General features: G+C 49.1%; 2 protein-coding genes across 8 annotated transcripts in view; one reads left to right on the top strand and one right to left on the bottom strand.

Moving 5' to 3' along the window:
* Positions 1 to 4001: 4001 nt before the first annotated feature.
* DRD3 (dopamine receptor D3) lies at positions 4002 to 16554 on the top strand. Of its 6 annotated transcripts, XM_068697145.1 has the most exons (8): positions 4002 to 4052; positions 4579 to 4760; positions 5683 to 6037; positions 11823 to 11935; positions 12613 to 12755; positions 13473 to 13669; positions 14560 to 14908; positions 15491 to 16554. In XM_068697145.1, the coding sequence occupies exons 2-8, from the start codon at positions 4669 to 4671 to the stop codon at positions 15685 to 15687; spliced, it is 1446 nt and encodes a 481-aa protein (XP_068553246.1). In that variant the 5' UTR covers positions 4002 to 4052; positions 4579 to 4668; the 3' UTR covers positions 15688 to 16554. The 6 variants fall into 6 exon arrangements, with proteins under 6 accessions (XP_068553246.1, XP_068553259.1, XP_068553253.1 ...); XM_068697158.1 differs by lacking the exon at positions 4579 to 4760 and having other exon boundaries at positions 4007 to 4052; XM_068697152.1 differs by lacking the exon at positions 4002 to 4052 and having other exon boundaries at positions 4483 to 4760; positions 5686 to 6037.
* Positions 16555 to 22877: 6323 nt separating this feature from the next.
* The window catches only part of QTRT2 (queuine tRNA-ribosyltransferase accessory subunit 2), a 12013-nt gene continuing 9791 nt past the window's right edge, over positions 22878 to 25099 (bottom strand). Inside the window, exons 7-8 of one of the 2 annotated variants that reach the window (XM_068696998.1) lie at positions 24904 to 25021; positions 22878 to 23948 (exon numbers count right to left, since the gene is read on the bottom strand). In XM_068696998.1, coding sequence (XP_068553099.1) covers positions 23687 to 23948; positions 24904 to 25021 — 380 coding nt within the window. In that variant the 3' untranslated portion in view covers positions 22878 to 23686. Of the gene's footprint in view, positions 23949 to 24903; positions 25025 to 25099 lie in introns of both variants that reach the window. The other variant, XM_068696989.1, reaches the window with a different exon arrangement.

Below are 25099 nucleotides of genomic sequence, written 5' to 3'. Positions count from 1 at the left end.
AGGCAGCAGTAAGTCTCACCATTTTCTGTCCCAGCAGAGAGGCCAGAACAGAAGTTTGCTTTGAAAGGTTCAAAAGAAACTGTAAATAAAGCAGATTTTGGTGAGGTAGGCAGAGGAACAGGACTCAGAGCAGGTATTTGAGGGAGAGAAAATGGAGAAAAGAGAAAAAATATCAGGAAAAATTATTCCTGATATCCAAGCTAAACCTCCCCTGGTGCAAACTGAAGCCATTTCCTTGTGTCCCGTCACTAGTTACTTGAGAAAAGAGATGGACACCCTCCTCACTGTAACCTTCTTGCAGGTAGTTGTAGATGAAGTATCGACCCCAGCCTCCTTCTCTTCAGACTAAACAAAGCCAGTTCCCTCAGCTATTCCTCAGAAGTCTTGTTTTCTGATCATTTATCAGCTTTGTTGCTCTTCTCTGCACACAGTCGAGAAACTCAATATCCTTCTGGTAGTGAGGGGCCCAAAACTGAACACAGTATTCAAAGTGTGGTCTCACCTCTGAGAGCTATAATGAGGAGCACCAGAACACAGTCTAATTTCTTCTCGTCTCACCCCTTGGGCTGTAATTTTGTAGGTCTTGCTTCAGCTCAATGTTCTCCGTGCTTTTAAGTCAAAATGGCTCAGAAGTTTTTAAGTCTCATTGATCTTTAGGATGGAAGTGGTGGGCAGGAAGAAGAGGACTGCAAGCAGTTCAGGGTGCTTACATGAGCTCCCTGCTAAGTTGAGATTTTGTTTGCTGGTTGAGGTGGAGGGGAGGGACAGGAGGGGGAAGGAGACTGATCTGAGGAGCACCTGCAGGTTGGCATTTGGGTTTGGCTCATGGGACCACTCCTCGAGCTCAAAAGGAGCAACTTCATCCATCCTGTCTCTGACAGGACTTTGCTTCCCATGGAGAGCCTTGTCCTCCTCTTGTCATAATGTTATTTATAAAACCATTTGCAGGTCTGATTTCTATGAAAATCATTCCTGGTCAGATAACCTCACATTGCTCCATGCTGTGAAGATTTGGGATGTAGCTCCTCAGTCCAGACTGTCAAAGCAGGGAACAGGGAAGGTAAAGGGAGAGCAGAAGGGAATGGACATCAGCAGGATCTGAATCTCTTGTGAATCCTATAACGTGAGCTGTGGTAGTTTCCCTCCATTTCTCCAAGGAGTCTGCACTGTTTTTGCAAACTGCTGTGCAAACATTATCCTGAAGCTGCCTGACTTCCACTTTGGTAGTTGTTGCAAGAACAAGTGTTGTTACTTAGCAGCCAAGGCTGAATAGGCAGATCTGGCTTAGATGGTGTGGATACAAGCTTAAGTTTCAACAGAAGTTTGCATCTTGTGCCTCCTAGAAAAGCTCTGTTGGTTCTACATCCAGAGGGTTCTACATCCAAAGGCCAAATTTTCCATGGCCACATAGGAAAATGGAGGAGAATGGAGGTGGGAAGGGACCCCAGGAGGTCTCTGCTCCAAGCAGGCTCCACCATGCAGTCAAACCAGGCTGCTCAGGGCTTTTGATAGGGTAGAGGGTTTGAGAGGGTTTGCACTAAACACAGCATTAAAGAAGTTGTAAAGTTAAAATAAATAAATAAATAAATAAATAAATAAATAAATAAATCTCTGCAAATATCACAATCAAGGCTGCTGATGTGATTTTAACTCAGCCCGGCCTCTGCGTGTGGTACAATCTAATCTAAATTAAATGATCACATGGATTATTATCTTGCTCCACTAGATTGCTGCTGTAGAGCAAACACAAGAAAGTCATTAAGTCCCTGCCTCAAATTGCTCCCAGGCTTAAGGAAACAAGGGGCACGAACAGAGCCACCCCGCGATGGAGGTACACCCCTGAGAAAGAGTTTAAACAGAGCAGCAACAAGTTCAATGGGATTTTTATTATTATTATATTTTTTAAATCAAGACAGAGTAATATTAGGAAAAGAGATAGGCAGGAACAGAGGAGGGTAAAGGCAGACACAGTGGGCATCTCAGTGGGGAGGGCATGGATTAAGGGGTAAGGATGTTCCCAGGAGAGGGGGCGCCAGGGCTCCACCGACACAGGAGGAAAGGAGCTGGGGAAGACGTCAGAGCTGAGTCTCTGCCAGGTGGAGATCTGGAGGAGAACAGCAATGTGCTGGTGGGTAAAGCACTGTGTTTCTCCTGGTGATAAACAGGAAACCTCCCTGCCTCAGAGGAGGGCGACAGGTGCGAGGAGATATCTCTGTATTGATTCTTGGTTATCCATTACACGGGATAGACACCACAAATACAGCAAATTGTGGACCGGTGTCCTGCAGCCGATGCACAGACTTTGCTGGCCTCCGGCCTTCAGGAATGGCATACAAACTGTGCTTTAGGGTGTTAAAATTATGCTGCGCCGCCTCCAGCACCCTGCAGCTGTCGGACCCGCTGCCAGGAGCGGCGTTCTCCGGCCATTTCGCACCCAGCCTGCAACTCCCACAGCCCTCGCTGCACAGAACGAGCACCGCCGTGCGCTTTCCCTCCCGTTTGAAGCACAGTTGTGTGGGCGTGTGGGACTCCTTCCAAGCTCACAGCTAAAATGCCTCCGCAGGGGGGGCTGGAGGGCTTCCCCCCTTTCCTTAACTGCAAATGCATTTCCCTGGAAGTGGGCAGTATAGGGCAGAAAGCAGCTGAAGTTAGTCAGACACATACAAGCTCATGGGTAACACTCCAGGGGCTCCCCAGGGAGCCCTTCATGGGTCTTTTGCTCTATAGCTTGACAGCCAAACCCTCCACCAAGGATATATGTGAATGTGGCACCCATAGAGACCAGGTGGGGGCTCATTGGGGTCACCCAGCACCATCCCCTGACCTGTCCTGGGAAAGGCTAGGCACAAGCTTACAGGCATCGAGCTCAGTATGGGCATTTCACCCTCCACATCCCCTGGCTGGAGCCAGCCTTCTCACATCACCCATATCTGATGTGGACAAGCACTCTCCCCAGTCTCATTTATGACCCAACCTGGACAGGTTGGATCAATGGGCAGAGGCCAATGGGATGAGGTTCAACATGGCCAAGCGTCGGATCCTGCACTTTGCCCACAACAACCCTATGCAATGCTACAGGCTTGGGGCAGGGAGGCTGGTAAGCTGTGCAGATGAAAAGGATCCAGGGGTGTTTGTTGGTTGATGCTCACCTGAACAGGAGCCAGCAGTGTGCCATGTGGCCAAGAAGGCCAACAGCATCCTGGCTTGTATCAGGAATGCTGTGGCCAGCAGGACCAGGGAGGTGATCGTCCCCTTGTACTCTGCTCTGGTGAGGCCATACCTCCAGTGCTGTGTTCAGCTTTGGGCCCGTCACTACAAGAAGGACATCAAGGCCCTGGAACATGTCCAGAGAAGGGCTATGAGGTTGGTGAGGGGCCTGGAGCACAAGTCCTGTGAGGAGCGGCTGAAGGAACTGGGGCTGTTTGGTCTGGAGAAGAGAAGGCTCAGGGGACGCCTCATTGCTCTCTGCAACTACCTGAAAGGAAGGTGTGGGGAGCTGGGGGTCGGCCTCTTCTCGCAGGTACCTAGTGATAGGACTAGACGGAATAGCCTCAAGTTGTTGCCTTTTCCAACCTAAAGGTTGGAAATTAGGAGGAATGTCTTTTCAGAAAGAGCAGTCAGGTATTGGAACGGGTTGCCCAGGGTGGTGGTGGCATCACTGTCCCAGGGGGTGTTCAAGGAAAGGTTGGACGTGGTGCTTAGGGACATGGTTTAGTGGGTGACACTGGTGATAGGGGGATGGTTGGACCAGATGATCCTGGAGGTCTCTTCCACCCCTAATGGTTCTACGATCCTATGATTTATGACTTCTGCAACTCCCCTTTTAAAAACCCTCTCTCCTTCGCTTTATATATATCTTTTTCTCCTTTTTTTTCTTTTCTTTAAAATCACCACATCTTGCCAAACCTCGCACCCCCCCCCCCACCGCCCCTCTCTCCCTCCCCGGCCACCGCGGGTCCCCGCCCGCCCCCGGGGCCGGGCCGGGGCGGGGAGGGGGCGGCACCGAGACCGAGCCCCGCTCGGCGGCGGCGCCGGGGCCCGGCGGGCCGGGGGTAAGTGGCGATCTCTGCCGGCCCCCTGCCCCGCAGACCCCCGACCCTGCTCCCCCCGGAGCCCCTCGATCCCCCCCATAGCAGGGCAGGAGGATAGGGTCAGATCCCGGGGGCTGGGGAGGGCAGAAGGGGCGGCCGGGGGGGAAGGAGCCGGGGGGGACCCCGAGGAAATGATGGGGCACGGCTGGGGGGGGCTTTGGCTTTGCTTGCAGGGCGGGCGGCTGCTTAGGGCAGGGGGTTTGGTGCGGGTTTTTTTGCTTGTTTGCACAAGGTGCGGGTTTCCCGGAGTTGTGTCGGTGTAGAGGGGCGCTGCGAAATGAGCGAGATGGGGGGGTAGGGGCTGGGGGGCTTTGTGCAGCAGCGGTCCTGGGGTGGGCAGCAGCGCTGGCTGCACGGGGAGTGCTTCGGGGCCAGTGGGAGCCTTAACTTTTTGTCGGGGGCAGGTGGAAAAAGAAAGAGGAGAGGCAAGCGCTGGCTCTTCCAAGCAAAACACATCCGTAAGAGGTTGCTTCACCCCTGTCCTAAGGGATCCGTGTTTGCGGGACGGCTTCCATCTCCTTCAACCCTTGCCCTCGCCTGCCTCCGAGGCAGCAGGGGCAGTTTGGCATCAGGATGCATGTGTGCATGGGGCTGGAGCAATTCACACCTCCTGCACAGCCGCTCCGCCAGCAGCGTGCGCGTCGCATCACGGATGCTCCTCTTGAGCGGGTAAGGTGGAGCAAGGAGGAATATTTATAGCGCCTTCTTTGCAATGTTCTGTCCTTGCCTCTAGTACTTGTCAAGCCAAGGATGAGTTTAGTGATGGGCGCATTAGCCAAAAAAAAAATAAATCAGATAAAAGGGATTCAATGTCAGAGGACAACCCTGGGATGGCAGCCTTCATGTACCTGGAAAAAAAATCAGTCTCCTTCTAAATCAAGATTGGGTAGGTTCTTGAGCACAATCACAAACCCATTGTTAGAAAAAGAATTGTAGAGTCCGCTGCATGCACCCTTCCATTATTTCATCCCAAATGACAAGTCGATTTGCTCTTCAGCACAGGAAGCGTATCTTCCAGCCAGGCATGGCAAACACGGAGCACAATGTGGATAAAATGGGGGCTGCGCTGACAGTCGAGCTTTGGCAAGCTAGGAGGGGTTGAAGCGGAGCGTTATTTGAACAGAAGGCCTGGGACAGGAGCACGTTGCAGGAAAAGAGTCATTCAGCCAGCGGTGCTCGCTGCAAGGCAGCCAGGGTTCAAGAGCCTGCTCGAGAAGCACAGGTGCGGTCTCTCTGCCAGGCTGCTGAGCACTCAACTGCGTGAAGATATTAAAGAGGTTTTTGATGAGGGAGGAGGGAGGGTACTCTCTTCCCAAAACCCTTGCTGCTGTCCTTACAGCTGCATTGGTTGGTGAGCTGCACCGTTCAGATGCACACAGCAGGTGAAACCTTGCATTCTTCTCTTGGCTTGGGTTCAGTGAAAAACAAAACAGGACAAGCAGGACTTGTTATGAGCAGAATAAAGACCTCTAGATTTGGCTCAAAGTAGCGCCGTGAGTGAAATATGAAAGACATATGCCGTCTACAAAAGGCTGTCATTCTCCAGAGTTACTATAAGCATCGATTTTCAGTCGTCTCCTTCTCTTTGCAGCAGCATCCCCATGGCGCTCTTCACAGGAACCGGCGGCCATCTTAACGGCACCGACGCTGTTCCCTGTGGGGCAGGTAACACGACAGAGCCGGGCCTGCCACGCTCACACGCCTACTACGCCCTCTGCTACTGCCTCCTGATTTTGGCCATCATCTTCGGGAACGTGCTGGTCTGCCTGGCCGTGCTGAGGGAGCGCGCCCTGCAAACCACCACAAACTACCTTGTGGTAAGCCTGGCGGTGGCGGACTTGCTGGTGGCTACTTTGGTGATGCCGTGGGTGGTGTACCTGGAGGTGAGTGCGTCAGAGGAAAGACCAGCAGAGCTGGACCGCGGTACGAGTGCATGCGGCGCTCAGGTTAGGCCAGCTCTGGTACAGATAAAGCCCCTTCATATTTCAGCCCCCCAGCCAGCTCTGGAGCACTTGTAGGGTGCGTGGTAGCCCACAGCATCACGCAGGTGGCCCTGGTGGGCTGGACACAAGCTGGACAATTGCACCACAGTCCCCTGCTAGCAGACACGCTCAGCCTTGTTCTTCCAGCCTCTTTGAGCTCAAGCAGCATCTGGGCTGCAGCCAGTAGTGTAGGCTGTGGCCCCTGACGTGCTGACACCGCTTTCATCTGAGCATCCTTGGAGCTGACTCTTGTCAGCCAGGAGGGTTGCCAATGAGCACCATGATGTCTCGGGAATGGCAGGGGGATGAAGGGGGGTGGAAACGTCTTACAGCAACTCTTCTCGGAGTCCAGATCAATCCCTGCCTGCTGGCCAAAAAACGAGTGAAGGCAGTCAAGCCCTCCTGCGGAGTTTAAGAGCCTTAATGTCCATGTCATTAGGTCAGCTCCCAGCAACATTCCCCAAGTAGGCTGACAAAGAGATGAAGCCAAAGAGCGTGCTCCAAAATCCCTTTAAGTCAAGTGAGCGTTCTCTCAATAACTTCAAAGGATTTGTCAAGCCCTCAGGGTTTTATTCTCCATTTCCCTGATCTTTGCACATTGGGCTGGTGTAAACTGATGTTGGCATGATGGTGCATGGTATGAGCAGCACCATAAGATAGAGGGCGGCAAGGATGGACTCCAAATCCCCCCCACACTGCGGCAAAATCCTGAATTACCAAAGCCACTCCCAGGGCAAACATTTTTGCTACAGTAAATACAGGAATGCATGCTACAGCTGGCATTTTTATCTGTTCTCTTTAGCATTTTTACGCTTATTCAAGTAAATTGGTAGAGCTAGGAGAATTAAGAGTGAATGCCTATGAGCCAGAAGCTTTCAGCTGCGCCCTGTTAGCCCTGTTCCCATGCTAACAGAGACAGAACAAACCTCTGAGCCGTGACCTCTCTGAAGCCTCGTGCTCTTTCTCTAAGGGGCAAGGTGAGATCAGGCTGGAGGGTGAGTAAAGCATTCTGCTGACAGCTGCCCACCGTTGGCTGACCTCCTTCCCACAAAGCAGAGCAGCAGCAGAGAGGGATTTTGACTTGTTCCTGTGGACTGTGCAATGCACGAATAGAAAGTAGGACGGTACAGGACAACTCCAGCAAATGCCAGACCTGCTATGTGCGTGCAAGGAGATCTGATCAAGCAGAAGGAGAATGGCAGTGGCCAACACTGCCACCAGAACATGTTCGGTAGCCAGCACGGCTCTAAGCTTTGGCACAGATATTTCCCTTATGTTAATCCAAGCCACTGTCCCAAACTGTGTCCGATGCAGCCTCAGCAAGACTACAATTAAAAGAAATTAAGTGTCTGCTCTGTGTACAAGGGCATTGATGGGTAATTATTTATGTATAGCATCACTGTGGAATGAAAGAACAAAGCGAGCACCATGATGCTGCTTGTGTGATCATGTTCCCGATGAAGTCAGTAGCGACATTTAGACTAATTTGTGTGGAAGGAACGATAAAAAACACAGAATAAGGGACAGGAGGGGAGGGGAAGCCATCCCAGCAAACCCGAATTAGACTCTCCGTTTTTCTTATAACTAAAAGTATTACTAAAAGGCAAATTTTATTTCAGACTGCTCGTACAGGAATATTCCATCACCTCAAGCATAATTCCAGTCTCTAATGAAATCACAATGTGCTTTTCGTTGGGAAAAGATTTACTGCTCGCTATCACTGTGGAAAGGGTGGCACTGGGGCACATCTGTGGAGCTGCCTCTGCCCCCCAGCAGTATTGTGGGCACTGTTTGCAATCACAACGGCAGGTCCGTTCCCTCGTTGTGTTTGCAGGCCTGTTCAAGATTCATTTTCCACTCTGAAGCTTGGAGAGTCAAAGTAACTGATCCAAGAGACTGCAGAAGTTACCCAAACAACAGGGAGAAGGACCTACACACATCTCAAATCCAATCTACCATGCCCAGCATTACACAGTACCCTCTAGATAACTAGGCTTTAAGACTCTAGAAACACTAGGATTAAAAATAAAATAAAATAAAAATAAAAAAGTAAAAAAAAAACCTCCAAAGTTGTTTAGATATTTGTCACTGTTTATGGAATCAACAGTGCTACAGATGAGGCAGAAATTGCATCATGCTTCAGTACACTCTGGGCCTGGAAATTGCCAAGAGATCATTCAGTCTGTGAAACCACATACAATACCTGTACATCTGCTGAGCATTTGCCAAACCAAACATCTGAAACCTGGCCATTTTTTATGGGGAAGCTAAAGGTGGATGAATCCCTCAGATTTAACTGTCACCTGTGAACTTTATGTGCTTTACTCTTGATTTTAAGAGCCATCTGTGGTCTGGACCTTCTCCATGAAATTTGCCTTTTTATCCATCAGGCAGCCTAGATCTGTCTCGTTCTGAGAAGTCTTTTGGGAAGGCTGTGACAGAGCAACAATAGGAGCATTTTATAACCTCAAAATCCTCATCTCCAGCTAATGAAGTTTCTGGCACAAAATTGCTATTCTGCACAGTGCCTAGCAATCGTCTGGGGTCAACAGGTAGGACTTATATAGCAGTGCTACTACCCTAATTCTTCACTGACCTCTGGGGCTTTGGCATCTGATGCCAATACCATCATGCCTTATAGTCAGCACGTAAATGCAGGAGAACATGCAGCAGCGTGGCCTGTAACATCTTTCTTGGGCTTCTCATAACATCCAGTTCTAACTCCGAAAAGGAAAAAAAGGCTTCAAAAGGTGATTGTCACTGATGTCCAGTGTCTGTGGCTCTCACAACGGAGCGGTGAGACCTACAGCTGCTCTTGGCATTCAAGGAGCTCGCCAGACTACCATCAAAGGGAGGACAAAAAGATGAGTTACTGCAGCTCAGCAGTTTCCCACTCGTCAGCTGGCCTGTCTGCTTGCATGCTTTTAGTTGCTCTGGCCGTGCAAAAGCATAAGCAGCGATTTCATAGCTGCAGGGAGCTAATCATAGCCCCAAGAACTTTCTCTTAAAACTTAAGTGAGCATGTTTAAATGCACAGCTACTTATGTACCTGCTCATACTTTAGTCACTGCTATCCATGCCTCATTACATAAATGTGATTTACAGAGATTAATTTGTTTATTTTTAAGGATTCAGGAGAATTATAGATTTGTGTAAGTTATGAATGCACGATGATGGCTTTTCGATTGGAAGCCTTCCTGAAGTGTTGGAAAGTTAAAAATAGCAATACTGTAGCTTTGTGGATAATGCAGACTGGTCATCAAGCAAGACAGGGTGAGAACCTGACCTGAATGGTCTATAGGGAGCTTTAGCATCAGCTTTGACAGAACCAGGATTTCATCCTGGACTCTGTTCTCAGTTCTGCTGCACACGCACTGAGTGGTAATGAGAGATTGTATCAGCTCATCTCTCTGTGGTTTGCTCTCATCATCGTAAGAGGAGAATAATATTTGACCATCCACCTCACCCAGGCAGTTGTGAGGAGACATTCAATTAATACCTGTGATGTGCTTTGAGATTCCTGGATAAAAGGCACCAGAGGGATAAAGAATAGATACCCTGCCAGCACATGGAAACCAGAAATGCACACTGGCAAGCTATAGCTTCTGTAACAAAGATGAGCGGAACAGAGCAAGAAAATAAAGAGCAGAAATAGAATTAAAAAATTATGAACAAGGCCTGTAAAAAAAGGGCTCTCTTCATTGTTAAATTCTGGAATAATTCTGTATTATCATGCATGTAAACATTAACTACTTCACTGACTTCCACAGGGCTGTGCCTTCTTTTAGAAGCTCTGACTGATGAAGCGAGGATGGGTTTTAAGCCCAGCATTTTGATCTGCCAAGCATCCCCGCAATGCAAGCTGCAGCTTAGCATACAGGTGGCGTGATCTGAATGTATCATCCTGAGAGGGTTCACATCAGGGCCATTTCCACCAGCACCTTCTTCAGTTTTAATGGTTTACATTCCCAGAGCTTCTCCTTGGGCTTCACATTCAAACACGCTCAGGACCTTGGGAACTCCCTCCCTTAAGTGCTTGCACATCTGATGGGTTAGCAGCTGGCTTCCTTGCAAACACCTGGCAGCAGTTCCTGGTGACATATTCTTCAGACTCCACAGATCACACTTACACACTGCATTTTGTTATACCCCAGACTACAGGAAAAAAACCCTTACTGGATCCCACTGCAAAGGTTTCCAGCGCTTATAATTTTGGGGTATTCTGAGGTGGGTAAGCAGGTCTCAAAATCTGCAGCTAAAACACAAATGGTGTGGGATTTCTTTAAAAACCGAATCTGTTCAAGTCATTTCAGAAGGGCAGCCTTCAGTTTGTACATCTTGTAGCCCACCTAATTGTGCAGAAAATCTTTAAGATTTTTTGTTGTTGTTTTGTTTTGTTTTTCTCTCTCTTTACTTTTTTTTTTTTAAGAAAACAAAGGAGCCCCAAAAACTCCAGATGAAAGCACAATTCCTTTCTGCATTTTGCAGGCCTATTTCTACTTCTCTCCCATGCATCCATTCAGTGTTAGGTGATCTAATGGGCAACTGCTTGTTTCGGTACCTGGCTTCGGACACACAGCAGCTGGGTCCAGCAGAGAACATCCCGGAGACACACAGCTCACCTCAGGAAATTTTGGTGCCCACGTGTAGGAAAGCTGGCACAGAAACAATCAAAAGCATATAAATTTCTCAGGATGATTTGTTAAATAAGCCTGAGAAGAATCCATACAGAGCTAATTCTGTGTTTATGCAAGCACATCAGTGCTGCTTCTCTCTACAGCGAGCTGCGTCCTTCCTGGGCACTGACATTTGCTATAGAGTTGGCCCACTGCCATAGGAGCAGAGCTTGCTTGTGGCACCATATCCAGCCTGTCCTGGTGTGGGTATTTTCAAATATGCTCTTGGAGAGCAGGCTCCCTCCTTGTTCATCTCCTACAAGGAGCAGGTGCTGAGACCAACCACCTTGCTTGGGGTCAGGCCATCATCCCAGCCTCGAGCAGAGCTGGCCCCTTCACAGCAGTGCCACACGGTGCTTGGAGCATACCGCTGTCAGCTGGAAAGGGCATTGTCAGGAACTCGATGGCTGGGCCTAAAATGCATTCCTCCATCACGGAGACTGGCCACAGCTAGGTTTTCGTGATTGCGCACTTGAGATTAAAAATTCAAAACAACCAGAACAAAAGCTAGATGTGCTAGCAACCCAAAACCCTTTATCTGAGTAGCTTGTGAGTTCTCATTCAGATCTGATCATCAAAATCTGTAACCGAGGTAAGAATCCAAATGAAGTTCTGGAGAAGCCTCCGGTCTCAGGTCACTGTTTCATGCATAAATGCATAAAATTTGCAGCACTTTTCCAGCTCGCTGGCTGCAAGAGAACTCCAGCAGCTAAGCTGAGAAGCACTTTTAGCCTTCAGATTTTGTCAGATAATCCTTAATCAAAGGATGTATACAGTGATATCATGTTTAATTCCATTTATCATGCTAGACCTTAAGGAAATGGATAGCTGCTGTCTATTTCTTCATCTTGCTTCCGTCTGTAAGAGTCAGAAAAAGAGTGAAATTGAGGTGCAGATCCTGGGTTCCCCGTGACCCACCCCTGTGTTATCCTGATGCCTCACTTTCCCTCTGCGCATCACAGTGAGTATGAATTCATCTGGCTGTCGAGGTACATGAAGGAGAGCTCCTCCTTATACATAATCTATTAGGACTCCGTGCAGAGCGAGGCTGACAGCTTTGATTGCTGCTGCAGGTGACCGGGGGCGTCTGGACTTTCAGCCGCATCTGTTGCGATATCTTCGTCACCATGGATGTCATGATGTGCACGGCCAGCATTTTGAACCTCTGCGCTATCAGCATTGACAGGTGAGTGCCAAGCACGTACAGGGGAATAGTCTGAGGGTGGGGTAGGCCCTGTACCCGACCACGGAAGAGACAAGGACATGGTGTTGGCACAGGCTTTCCTGCACGTCTATCACTGCCACTGCTGCTGTTAATATGGCTTTGCCCACCACGTGTTGGAAGGTATCTGTGCTTAAGAAAAGGATAGAGAGACAAGCAATGAAACATCACAAGGTGGTAGTCAACTACATCCTCATCTTTTCTGAAAGACACACTGTACCTTTGTAACTTCTGGTTCAAGGGTAAGTGCAGGAGGCAGCTCTCTGTGGTTGCTCCAGAGACTGCTCCCTCCCAGCAGTGCACATACAGCCATAGGGGGTGGAGGGGAGGTTTCCTTGGGTTTCTAGGTCTAGCTGGTACCACGCACGGCGTAGTTTTGCAATGCTAATGGATCTGCAAAGTGTTTCTCCCCAGTGCTGCCAACTAACTCAAATTTCCTCTGTTCCTCCCCGCAATACCCTGCTCACCATTTTTACAAACTGATGATCCCATCATCCGATCTTCCCTCCTTTCCTCTCCCATCTCTTCACCACCTCTGCTATCGCATTCCCTGTGTGGCTTTCCTTCCTCCTTTTCAAACCTGGTCCTTCTCCTCATGCCATTCTTACGTCTCCTTTTTCTGGAGCTGTTTTGGTCCGCAGGTACACCGCAGTGGTGAAACCCGTGCAGTACCAGTACAACACCGGGCAGAGCTCCTGCAGGAGAGTCTCTCTCATGATTGTGATAGTCTGGATGCTGGCATTCGCAGTGTCATGCCCTCTCCTCTTTGGCTTCAATACTACAGGTAAATGACATCCCAAACAATCTTGCATAGGGAGGGGCTGGAAGTTGAGCTGCCCTGTGTATGGCCAGGTCATTTAACATGTGTCCTGAAGGCTTTTCAAGTTAGAGGAAATTTTAGGGAACTGGAAAGCACCCTGTGAAGGGTGACAAAAATCCCGAGCAGATGTGCTCTTGTCTAAACTTGCTATTTGCTCCAGCAGACAGGTGCAGGGGAGCCTTCCTCCCTCTGAGCCACAGGCAGAGGTCCTCTGCTCCCCATCCATCCTCTGGGCAGTGCCTGAGGTGAGAAGGGGGCACGGGGAGGGAAGTGCTGCTCCTCCTCACTGCCTACTCCAGACATGGTGCAGGTGGTGCACACCTCTGCATCTAGGCAGCTCAGAAGCTGCCAGAAGAATAGGAGAAAGGAAAAAGGATAAAGAATCCTCTGAGGATGGTTGGGGGTAGAAGTGAGAGAAGAGGGCAGAGCTGTTGGCTGGAACAAGCAGGTGTGTGTTGAGTCATGCTGGATGACCCGAGGCAGAGCCCGTTTTAAGCAATGGTTAGGTGAGTGGGTAGGCCACAGTATAATATGCAACAACGGAGATTGGAGATACTTGCTCTCCTTAGACTGCCCTTGTCCCTCAGCCATCAGTCGACCTGCTTTGCCAACACACCAGGGCCTCCTTGTAATAAATTCAAGCAGCTCAGCCGCTCCTCTCTCTCTCTTTCTCCTCCCCAGGGGATCCCAGTGTCTGTTCCATATCCAACCCTATTTTCGTCATCTACTCCTCTTTGGTGTCCTTCTACCTCCCCTTCATGGTGACCCTGCTGCTCTATGTCCGGATTTACCTCGTGCTAAGACAAAGACAAAAGAAGCGAACCCTCACCCGGCAGGGCAGCCACAGCGCCAGCACCAAACCGTGCTGTGCACACGAAGTAAGATCCCCATGGACGCAGTAGGAGCTGTCAGAAAGAACAGAGCATGCATTATCTCTTCCCCTCAGAGGGTCAAAGCCTGGAGTGGAAGGGACATGACATCTTTTCATCACTCCCTCATACACCATGATACTTGAGATGCAGAAGCTCTGGTTAAGCCCTTTCTCAGCCCTCTAGAAAGAAGGTATCACATGTGTATCTCTGCCCTCTGAAACCAAGCAACTGGAAAAGAGCACAGGCTACATCAATGTTTCTCTCAGAGCTGTGCTTTCTCAGCCGTGCAGAAGTCTGGCTCATTTCATTTGTTGATTTTAATTTCTTCGTTTATTGATTTCTACTATGAGGTTTCATTCTCAGGGGTTCACAGACTTTAATAACCCAGATTATTAATAAAAAATCTCTTCATCTGGCAGGCTTAAGAGTTCAAAATGCTCATGGTGCATGCAGCATTTGTTCCACTGACCTTTCTAGATGAAATATCTCAACCATGGGAACTGGCACAATAGGTTGAAAGGGATCACCTGGTCACTCATACCCACTTGTTTTGCCCACTTTCTCAGAGCAAAGCCGTGTTAGAAAAGGGTGGGGATGCTGAGGGGAGCGGGGTGGACACCAAATGCAAGTGACAGGTTAATAGAGGGGGTGTTTTATCTCTTGTTCTCATGCTTCTCTTTGGTGGGATGGAGGCAGAGAGTTGTCAGGGCCTGCTCCAGCCCTCCGATAAGCCCAGGCCTGCCCCAGTCTCTGGATTTTGTGCCGTCTCCAGAGGATAGTCTTAGTGCCCAAGAAACAAGTGGGGCTAAGGATGACTTACAACTTTCCCCATCATCCTTTGACCCAGGCAATGGATCGGATGTTTCCCAGTTCCTCTGTGGCATCCTCTTTTGCAGGAACACATCGAGAGGCAATCTTTGTCAGACAGATGCCAGGGCACTTTTTCCCCTTGTCTCCCGCTCAAACGCTCAGGCCAGGAGATGTCTCCCAAAAGGAAACTGCTGACAGTCTTCAGCCTCCAGCGGTACCGCAGCTTCTGCCAAGACGCATCCCTCAGCAAGACACCAGGGACTGCACAGCACAACAGGCTGGAAGAGAGGAGAAAGAGTAGGAGTGGACCAGGGCTGGAGGTGCGGAGGCTCAGCAATGGCAAAACCATCAGCTCTCTGAAGCTAGCACACCAGCAGCCCCGGCTGATCCAGCTTCGGGAGAGGAAGGCTACCCAGATGCTAGCTATCGTCCTGGGTGAGTGAGAGCAGCTCTGTCTAGTGCAGCACAAGGGGTGCCTTTGCTTTCTCTTTTCCTTCAGGATTTTTACATTTTTGTTGTTATTTCATTGTTATTATTATTATGAAGCTGGAGTGATCCTGAGTTCCCAAATGCAGACATGCAGCAACTCTTAACTCCGGGTACAGAAGGGGAAACAGGCAAGGAGCAGCAGAGGAACCAGCTCATAGAGCTCGACAGGGAAGTCGAGAGACTGGAGCCCGAGCCACCTGCCACAATCAGCAGACAGACTGCTTCCCCTAATTAACTCAGTACTAGTAGGGAAATTATGCAACCCTCATCATAGCATATTAAAACAGCTACGGCAGTAGTGTTAAGCTCCTGAACTGTGGCCACTGTCACCAGGCTGCATCTAAGCCCCATTCATTAATATAATTGACCCTAAGGAGCCTTAGCTCTTGCAAAGTCCCTCTGCATCAGGAATAAACATGACATTTTATTAAGAGGGTGGGGGAAGAGGGCACAGGTGCAGGCCTTTTTCCGAGTCGTTGCTTCTCTCTGAAGTCAGGGATTGTTTTCTCTCTCTCTCTTTGAACTCAGGGGCGTTCATAGTCTGCTGGCTGCCCTTCTTCTTGATTCACATCCTCAACGCCCACTGCCCGGCCTGCCGCGTGCCCCCGGGGCTGTACAGCGCCAGCACCTGGCTCGGCTACGTCAACAGCGCCCTCAACCCCATCATCTACACCACCTTCAACACCGATTTCCGCAGAGCTTTCCTCAAGATCCTCTGCTGCTGACAGCAGGGCTGGCACTGAGCCACTCTCGGCCCCCCTGCCTCCACCAGGCCGCGGGGTCGCAGCTGGGGCCTGGGCTGGGGACGTGGCGTGGGCCCTTCCCTCCTCCTGCTTTATCATGGGGAGAGCAAGAGCTACCCCACCTGCACGGCTGGCTTTGAAGAACACAAGTCCTTCAAAGGGAGGGAGGGAAGGACGACACAGAGGTGAAATGGCGAGTCCTCCTGCCGCCACAGCCTCGGCCTGCTGCAGGCACCCAGCGCGCGAGCAGCAGCCCTGAGGCGCGGGCAGAACGCGGCCACTCTGATAAGGATCCTTATCCCTTGGATGAGGAGCCCGGGGCAAAAATGTGGCAAGGAAACTTAGGGAGGGAACACTGATGGAGAAACTGTAACACCCCTGCTGTCTCCATCGATGGTTTTGCCTATAATGAATGCAAACAAAACATCCCCTTGTATTGCACTGTTCCCTGCAGGTGGCGAGGTGGAGACCAGGGACAGTCTGGTTGTTTCTACCATCTTTTCCCCTCGCTGTGCAGGATCCAGTGACTCACCCGAGGCTCCAGCTCTCGCTCCCAAGCTTAGGCTTCACTGCGCTGTTAGCCACGCTTGTTCGACAGCTTTGGGTGTAACCGCATGTTGTCCCTGCCTGTGTCTGTGCCACAGCTCCTCCATCCGGGCAGTGCTCCCTCTCCTTCCTAACACAAAGCCAAGACTTTGTCCTGGAGCACGTAGCAGAGCTCCAGCTGCTTCTTTTGTCTGCGGGGTCTGGGGGGGAGATGCTAGCGGACAGCATGTGTTTGTGCGGGGAGGTGCCCTCCGTGCTGTATTGTAACTGCAGTAACCCAATAAAACACGTGTCTAACTGGAAGCTTTCGTGCCTTTGTGGTGAACACGGCCCTGCCGTAAGCCTCTTCTCACCTGCAGCCTTCTTAACACCTTCCCTGCATGAAGTGATCATCCTCCCGGGCACCCACAAGAGGTCATTACTGCTGCTTGCGTTGCACTAATGAAGATCAAAGGAGGGGAGGGGTTTTCCCAGCCTCACACGGTGAAGCGCTAGTGAAACTGGGAGAGAAATCAATGTCAGCTGTAAACACCTCCAGCAGATGAATTCTGAAGAGACGGTCAATTGCCAGAAAGGTGGAAACAAGGAAGCAGATCTTTTAAAGGATGACTGGGTCCATTTCAAGCTCTGGCCTAGCATCCCTCAGTTGTCGTCTTCAGTCTGATGCTGAGTTTGAGCCTGTTCTTCAGGAAGTGATCCCCAAGATGATTCGGGGTGATAAAACCATCTCTCTCCCCCTCCCTCAAGTACTGCTTGAGCTCCATGCCCCAGTTTTCCTGGGGCAGTAGGACACACGTGGCCTTGCAGGAAAGGCCAAGGAGCAGAAGCGAGTGCAGGTGCAGTGAGTTGATGCCTCCCTGCCTTCCCCAGTAACCCAGAGGGACAGCAGAGGAGCCCCAGCTCCAGTTATTTGCAGTAGAATAATCCACACTCCCTCAATGTGTAACTGAAATACCTTCTCTTAGCTTTCATTTTCTACATTTTCATCCTTGCTGATTCTCCCCCCAGTCCAAGAGCATCTGGAAGAGGAGAGGTGAGCAGAGATTTTGGTGCTCAGCACAGGAGCCTTCTTTGCTGAAGAACCATTTCACAGATTTCCATTTAGATACCGGTATTCACATCAGAAAAAACCTTTGGAGAACACAATAAAAAAAAATAATCCTTTCCCACTGAGGGGAAAAGGGAGCTCAGAGACCTGTCCCAGCAGACCTGCAGGCACAGCAAGGGATGCGTAGCCTGTGCTCACCCTCACTGTGCTCCACCAGGCAGCAGGGATGGGATAGCAAAAATTCCCCTGTGCTGGACACCCTCTGTAATCAAGCTTGGCAGGCAGCATAAGCAGAAAGCATCTCCACAACAGCTGAGGAGAGTTAAGAGCATTTGTCAACCAAGGAGAGCTGGCAAAACCCACCAGGAACAGCAGCAGCCTCCCAGCAAGGCAAGAAGAGGCCATCCAAGTACTGCCTGTCTAGACGGAATTGCAGCAGAGGCACAGCACGCCTGGAAAACGGACTGAAAAACATCATTTACCTCCCACTCCAGCATTTCTCCAGCCAGACATTTCATCCCAGCTCCCAAAAGGCTCTGACCGAGCTGCGGGAGCCCGCGTACCGCCAAGCCTTGTTCAGGTATACTTGTGCAGGTCTCCTGCAGCACCACACATCACCTCCATCAAAGCCACCGTGCCCTGGTCTCCTCCACATACTGGGGACACCCCAGGGATGCTGCTGCCACCAGACACATGCCTGGCTGCCCTGGTCCCATTCCTCCCACCAGGGAAGCCCTGAGGGATGTGGGGGACGCTCACAATGGCTGCAGCTCTGAGGCAGGCTTTAGTTTTGGGGTGTAAAGCACGTAAATAAAATGGATGGTGAATGTATTATTCAGAATAAGAGTTTTTTCAGAACGTGCTGTGGTGTCTGGAGGTGTCTGTCAGAGACCCAAGCCCCACATGTGCTCCATGGCTCCTGGCTATGGTCTCAAGCACCTGCAGTCTGGGGGAACGACTGACGTGAATTTTCTAATGATAACAGTGAATTAACATGGTGGCCATTTCCTGGCATCTTAACCACCTGATCTGCTGCCTTAGGAGTGAAAAGAAGGCAATTCAGGGTGCAAGGGATGCATGATGACACTCCTTCAAAGCCAGCATCGGCTGCTAAGACACTGGACAGGAGGTAGAAGAGAGATCCCAGACCAAACATCCCTTTCAATGTCAAACGATCCAGCTCGGTTACCCTCCAGATAGCCAACCTCAACTCCAGAGAGAGGAGTGACCTTTCTTAATCCACTTTCCTGGCATCACTCATGCCTCCTGTCCTCAGTTTCACACCGCCTCAGGTGCCAGAACTGAAGCCCCTCAGCTGACCCCAACCATGCCTTTCTCCAGCAGGGTTGTTCTTCCCCGCAGCCCAAGTGAGGAATTCTCCGGAGCCTTTTCCATGATGCTGGCCACCCATCAGCAAGCCTCTCGCTGCCAGACACTGCTCTCAGCTATTCCTGAATGCCTCTGGAAGCGTGAGGCAGGGAACAAGAAAGCCCCTAGAGCCAAAGAAGAAAACGAACATAATTAAAAATTAATTTCTGTATAATGATTTAAGCACCTTGGCGAGACAAGCACCAGCCTGCTCTGTGTTTGGTGACGTGGGGAAGACCTTTCTGGTTCCCTGCCCTAGGGACTGCTGTCAGTTCTCATGCTTTACCCTGCAGCTGGGAGCGACGCAGATCAAACAGCGCAGTACAGGCTGCTTTTAATGGGGCAGAGGCACGCTTCCTGCGGGACCGCGTGTGTCTTCACCACCCTTGTTCCTCCTCAAGAAATTCAGGGGAAAAAAAAAAAAAAGGCATGTAAAAAGGCACGTGCTGGTGTCTTCTGCAGCTCAGTGTTGGCAATGCTAGCTGCGGACATACTGCACCGTTCCCACTCCTTTCTCTGCTGGCCCTGCCAAATCCTAATCATCTTGTTTGCCTCTGCTCCTTCCTCCCAGATGCTCCGTCTCCTGCTCCCTCCCTCAAAGACGCTGCATCTCTTCAAAGGCCTCGGCTGCCTGCCAGCCTCCTGTGTTCTCTCCCAACCCAGTTCATTCAGCTTCGCCTGGCATCTGGCTTTCCTAAGAGCTGGTTTCCTCAGCTGCTTTTCAGCCCATAGTAGTGTGACATTTGACGTTACCTTGCAGCCGGTTCCATGCTGGACAGGGAAAGGTGGTGTAAAAAGCTCAGGACAGGTTTGTAGCCTCAGCTTGCTGCAGGATGCTAGCTCCATCACTTCAATACCTCCTCCGACTACCTCAGTGAAAAGCAAACTGGCTGCTCTGCTGTGAGGGAGGGAGCAACAGGCACAAAGCTTTAAATATAAAGAAACTTTCATGCCCCTTTCAAGGGCACTCAACTCAAATGTAAATAGCATCACATGTATAATGGGTCCACAAACTCTGTCCAGAGACCATGAAACAACTCCTTTCTGTTGTGAAAATGCTTGCTGGACCACTATGTCTCAGCATCACAAATAGGATCATCGTTCTTGGGCATTTTCTTTACCAAAAATTTGCAATCAACCCACTCTATAGGCATGGATGGGTGTGATGCACCTCATGCTATGGGACCATGGGCAGAAAATACAGCATTTGCCTTTCCCAGCACTCCAGCCACGGCCTTGGCCAGAAAATGTTTTATATAGCAGCAGGGGGATAGGGAAAACAGAAATCTGATGAATCCTGAGTTGTCTAATGGCTCTAGATGCCTCCAGTTATCACCTCTTTATATATGACTCTGTCCCTACTACATAGCTTAAATTCAGGCCGAAGTTTGAAATTAGCCTGGCTGACCACATAACCCCTTTGCATCTGAATTTGCTCCACAAAGAGCTCTGGGAGATGCTCAGACACTCAGACAGCTGCTGAAGAGAGCAGGCTCCCTCCTAAGTCTGTGAAATGACGGGGAGCGAGCAAGGCCGGGAGCTACAGAAGGCACGTCGGATGCCTAACAGGGCATCACACCGTGCCGTACCTTCCCCTCCCCAGTTTAATTAAACCAAACCGAGGGCAGATGTGGAAACAGCCAGGCAGTTCATCATCACCTCGCTGCGAGGCAGGGAAGGTATTGTATTGCCTTTCCCAGCCAGTGTGCCGGAGGGGAGGGCAACGCGCACTCCGGCAGCCGGCGTTCACGCTCACACCATCAACGGGGAAACAAGAGGAACATTTTGCTGCAGGAAGGTGTTAACCGCTCTTGTGCCAGCACCAGCTTGGCCATCTAGGTCCAGCTTCTCAAAGGGATTTAACTTTATATTCGTTTGGAAAAGCCTGTCATGTCTAATGAACGTGCTGAAGGAAGGAAGGGCGGCAGGGTGTTTGAACAGCCAGGTTTGCTAGGTTAATGGTTGGACTTCCCAACCTAAACGATTCTGTGACCCTAATAATCTGAAGCAGTGCATGTTGTGTTACCAGAAAAGGGATGGAGTCCCTAATGAATTATATAGATCACACCAGAGTGCTTGTAAGCCCACTGGACTTGCCCACACCATCATCTATTTAATGTATGCCTTCCCTATCAGAGAGGAAGACTCTGAAATTACTGAGAGAAATGTTAAGCATTTTAGTAGGGCTATTTTTTTTAAACAGCCCTTTGCCTGTCAACTCAGGCTATGAATCAAAAAAAAAAAAAAAAATAGCAGCTACCCGATGCTTAAAAGTACCTCTGCAACATACCTGGAACCAACTTTTCTATGCATGAAAGCACCACAATCTGAAAGCCACCTGGGCCTAAGAGGCTTAGAAATAAATTGAACGCCCTGCTGGAACACTTACAGCCTTCAACAGCTCCTTCAGCTCTGTGGAGCCACGGAAAAGCAGACCTAGACACTGCCAGACAAGGCTTGATACAACCTGTCGGCGCCCCTGTGTCACTGCAATTTACAGGATGGATGGATGGAGGGGGTGAATGTACGGGGGAAGAAATGCCGCACCTGAAGGAATGGAGAAAGCCTTTTTTTGGATAGAGCAGTTTGATTTATTTTTCCTCAATCCATTTTCAAGCATACCTTTGAAACTGCTAGAGGGTCTGCAATATTAAAATAGCTCTGAAAGAAGCAAGTCACTGAGCAGAATACCGATGAAGTGGTCAGAAAGGCACAGCAACACATGGCCCTGCCAATTATTCTCATCAGAAACACAGGAGCATGAAAGATTTTTCTTTATCTAGGGGAAGGCTACAGGAGAAGTTGATAAGGGAAAGATGTTCTGCTGTCTAATGTTTCTGTAACACTCTCTTGTATTCAGCTCTGTGCTTTTGTATTCGCCCCTGCTCCTTTGTGTTCTGCCATTTGGGGCTGGAAGGCAGACAATGATGTTTTTGTAGAGTTTTCTGCGCTACATAAGAGGTAATTTCACACAGAATTTTTTCCACTCCATACTTGTTTCAATTTTTGCTTCTTTGTGAAAGGTGGGTAAGAAAACTACATGGTAGGGCAAGAAAGAAAATAGTTTCTGCTTGGAAATAGAACCAAAAACTTTCTAAATTCACATCTTCATTTTTTACGTTTATTGGAAGTGCTGATAGACAGAATGACAACCTGTGCAAATGTAACATATCAAGTTTATTGCAGTTAGTGCAGCTCATTCCTGTTTGTTAGATAATGAGCAGATAGAGTTAACTAAATGAATTTTTGTCCAATATGAAATTGTTCCCTCTATGCAGCTCTTGTACACACATGCACACACACAAAAACTAAGCAGAGAACCAAAGTGGAAAAGCTTGTGAGTGTGAATGGAGAACGAACACAGCAGTACAGAAAGACTGGAAGGTAAGGAGGAAGACCAGAAGGGTTGTTAAGAATGGCATGTTGTTAGCACTTAAATTATTAGCAGGTCACTAAGATGCCAGTACCTTTGCATGCAGCTTCTCGGGACGGTCAGGTCTGGGGACAAAGGAAAATGAGTAAATCCTGGTTAAGCTGCATGGGTGAAACAGGATGAGGAGACTAATCACAGGTAGCTCCCAAAGGGAAACTGTTTCAAGACAGCAGTCACAGAGTTTTTGCACCTTTTCTTTAGGACCTTGTTGAACAAAAATAGTGCAACATAGTCGATAAGGCTGAAGTGGTGAAAGGTACGCTGACACCCTTGTGTTTATCTGTCACAGGAAACGGGTGCACAGGCAATGCTGACAGGCAAAGCTGTCTCCTTGTATGCTGTGGTAAAGCCTGGTAAAGCCATCCTGATGCAAGATACTGAAGTGTTCTTTAAGAAGTAATCTAAAAAAAAACAGTAATGAGTTTATAAATAAATTAATAATCTTAAAGTGTTAAAGAAAGGGTAAAGAGCAGCAAACTGCAGATTAATCCTGAATTGTTTTAAGGCTGTCAACTTTGACTGTAGTATTTTTCTAAGCTTAATTCAGGTGAGTTCCTTCAGGGAGAGGAATGGGTAGGTGTCTTTAATAATTGCAGGTTTATTATGGCTTCTTCTGAAGCAACTGACATAGACCCCTGCTCAGTGACAGTATCCTACCCCTAGATGGATCATTGTCCTCTGTGGAGCTGCTAGCTCATGTTCTCAGGAGGCATCATCTCCACCACTGCCCTCAAACTCTCTGGTACACCATCTCTGTCACACCTTGAGGAAACAGCATAATGAATAAAAAAATTTATTGTTGCTTTGTCATATAAAACACATAAATCCACAATTACAAAGTAAGGGGGCATAAAAGAACTGAATAAAAGGAGCATGGCATAACAAGTTAAAATAAGGAGCATACTTTTAATACTTTTAAAAATAAGTATTTTAAAATAAGGAGCAACAGGAATCTCGTCTAAATGCCTTTTCTTGTGATATGTTCCTTCCACATCTCCATCTCACACTGGCATTAGCGTAGCCTGCTATTTGACCAGTGCCAGGACAGCTGGAAGGAACAATACACTCATCATCATCCCTTCACTACTACTTTGTGCCACTGAATACCTGGTGCCACTGTGGCACCTCCAGTCAGTTCTTCTCAGGGACACCGATGTCGGCAGCAGCCACGAGGAGCCGCGTACCAGACTGAGGCAGGATCTCCCATCAAGGGCCTGCACGATGGGACAACCACACCACTGGTATTTTCTGGGGGAGAGGGACAAGAGTCCCAAACAGCTGCTGAGCTTCCATATGGAGTTCTTCCACACGGAAAACCACCACCAAATTACTGAGAGCAAAGCTATCCATACTGAGGTGTCCACGCTCTCCTGTAACCTGAGAATGCACCAAGCCAATCAACTGAAAGGGATGTGCGAATAACATCTTCCTCTCCTTCCTACATGCAAGGTCTTCAAACGCCCCTTTCAATTCTCTCCAGGAAGGTAGGCGTTTTACCACCTAACAGGTCCAGGTCCTAGCAGGCCAGTTGACACGGTCCCACTGGGTAAGGATGTAAGCTGCAACCTCCTCTATCTTCTCCGAACTCATTGGTCCGTCCTCGCGTTTGCGGGGCCTTGAAGTGCCTGACTGAAGATGAACTTCTTCAGCTGATCCAGTTTATCGTCTCTTAAGGCATCCCGTATGGCACTGAAGAAGCTGAAATAGTGCTGGAAGTTGTGCATCATGAGCAGGACGCCAGCCAGCAGCTCGTTGGTCACGAGGAGGTGATGGAGGTAGGCACGAGTGTGCCTCTGACAGCAGTAACAGGTGCAGCCTTCCAGCAAAGGGCCAAAATCGTCCTGGTATCTGAGGAGGAAGCAATGCTGGATTAACATCAAACGTAAGATCCATTCAGGTAGCAAAGGTTATCCAGTTATCGTATGGTCTTTGCAGGGACATGAGCCTTGAGGGCCAGAATCTAGTTGCTTTAAGACACGGTGCCAGCTAAGCCCAGCATCGCTGACACAAAGGACTTGAACAGCATTCAGGAGCTCACTGTGGAGCCAAGAGGCCACACGCGTGAGTCTGAGGAGAGTTTTGACTGGATCATCACTACCAGCAGAGAGAAGCCTCATCTGTGCCTTCCCTGACAGAAGAGCTGCAGCACGAGGCTCACCTTGCTAGCTATCAGTCCACAGAGGAGGAAGCTATCAGAAACAAGGGTTTATCAGTTCTGCTACTCACAGGAAGTATTCCCCTCTACTCCAAGATGCACAATTCTCACTAAACAAGGAGACGGTGGAGCAATCAACAACCGAATGCTCAGCCTAGCAGCAGATGTGAAAAAGAAGAAAGGGCAGGCTAAAGTTTTTGTGCAATATCCTGGAATTGTAGGTATCTCGCTCTGCAGGCACTCCAGCTGAGTCACAAAGCAGAGGCTCTGCCACTGTTTTAAGTAAAGTCTTGCATCTGAAAATGATTCAAGTTAGTTAGATGCAGAAGACCAAAAGGATCCTCAGACAGCCTTTGTCAAACTACTGTCTTTCAGCTGGAACACTGCTAAGACCACAGTTTGTTTGCTGGATAAGCGGTCAGAAAATCTCCAGCCTGAGATCAAACAATTGCAGTGCTTTCAGCCACACACTGCTGCTAGGTATCAGTTTATCTGACACTCTCCGTTCAATGTCCACAAGTACTTTACTTTCCTCAACAGCTTCACATTTTATGAACCCTCCCATCCCACTATGCAATCAAATACAGAGGACAAAATCGTGGTATTTCCTGATACAGCTGCAGGTACCCTCCTCACACACTCACGTACCTTTTATCCTTCAGAAATATCTCAAACGGCGTCATTTCTGGGTCAGCTTTGGCGATTTCATCCTGGTCTTCTTCAGCACCATTTTTCTCCAGGTCCTGGGCCCCATTTTGTTTTAAAACTGCTTTAAATAAAAAAGACAACAGCTCTTTATCAACAGATAGAAAGGGCAGAAGTGTAGCAACCTTACATTAGATAT

Source organism: Anas acuta, chromosome 1 (genome assembly GCF_963932015.1).
Source record: "Anas acuta chromosome 1, bAnaAcu1.1, whole genome shotgun sequence".
NCBI lineage: Eukaryota > Metazoa > Chordata > Aves > Anseriformes > Anatidae > Anas > Anas acuta.
This window is presented reverse-complemented; position numbering and strand designations above follow the sequence as displayed.

Coding starts and splice junctions, on each gene's coding strand:
- DRD3 (XM_068697145.1), top strand. CDS start 4,669: ATGTGTGCATGGGGCTGGAGCAATTCACACCTCCTGCACAGCCGCTCC. Junction 4,761..5,682: donor CGGATGCTCCTCTTGAGCGG/GTAAGGTGGAGC, acceptor TTCTCTTTGCAG/CAGCATCCCCATGGCGCTCT. Junction 13,670..14,559: donor AACCGTGCTGTGCACACGAA/GTAAGATCCCCA, acceptor CCTCTTTTGCAG/GAACACATCGAGAGGCAATC.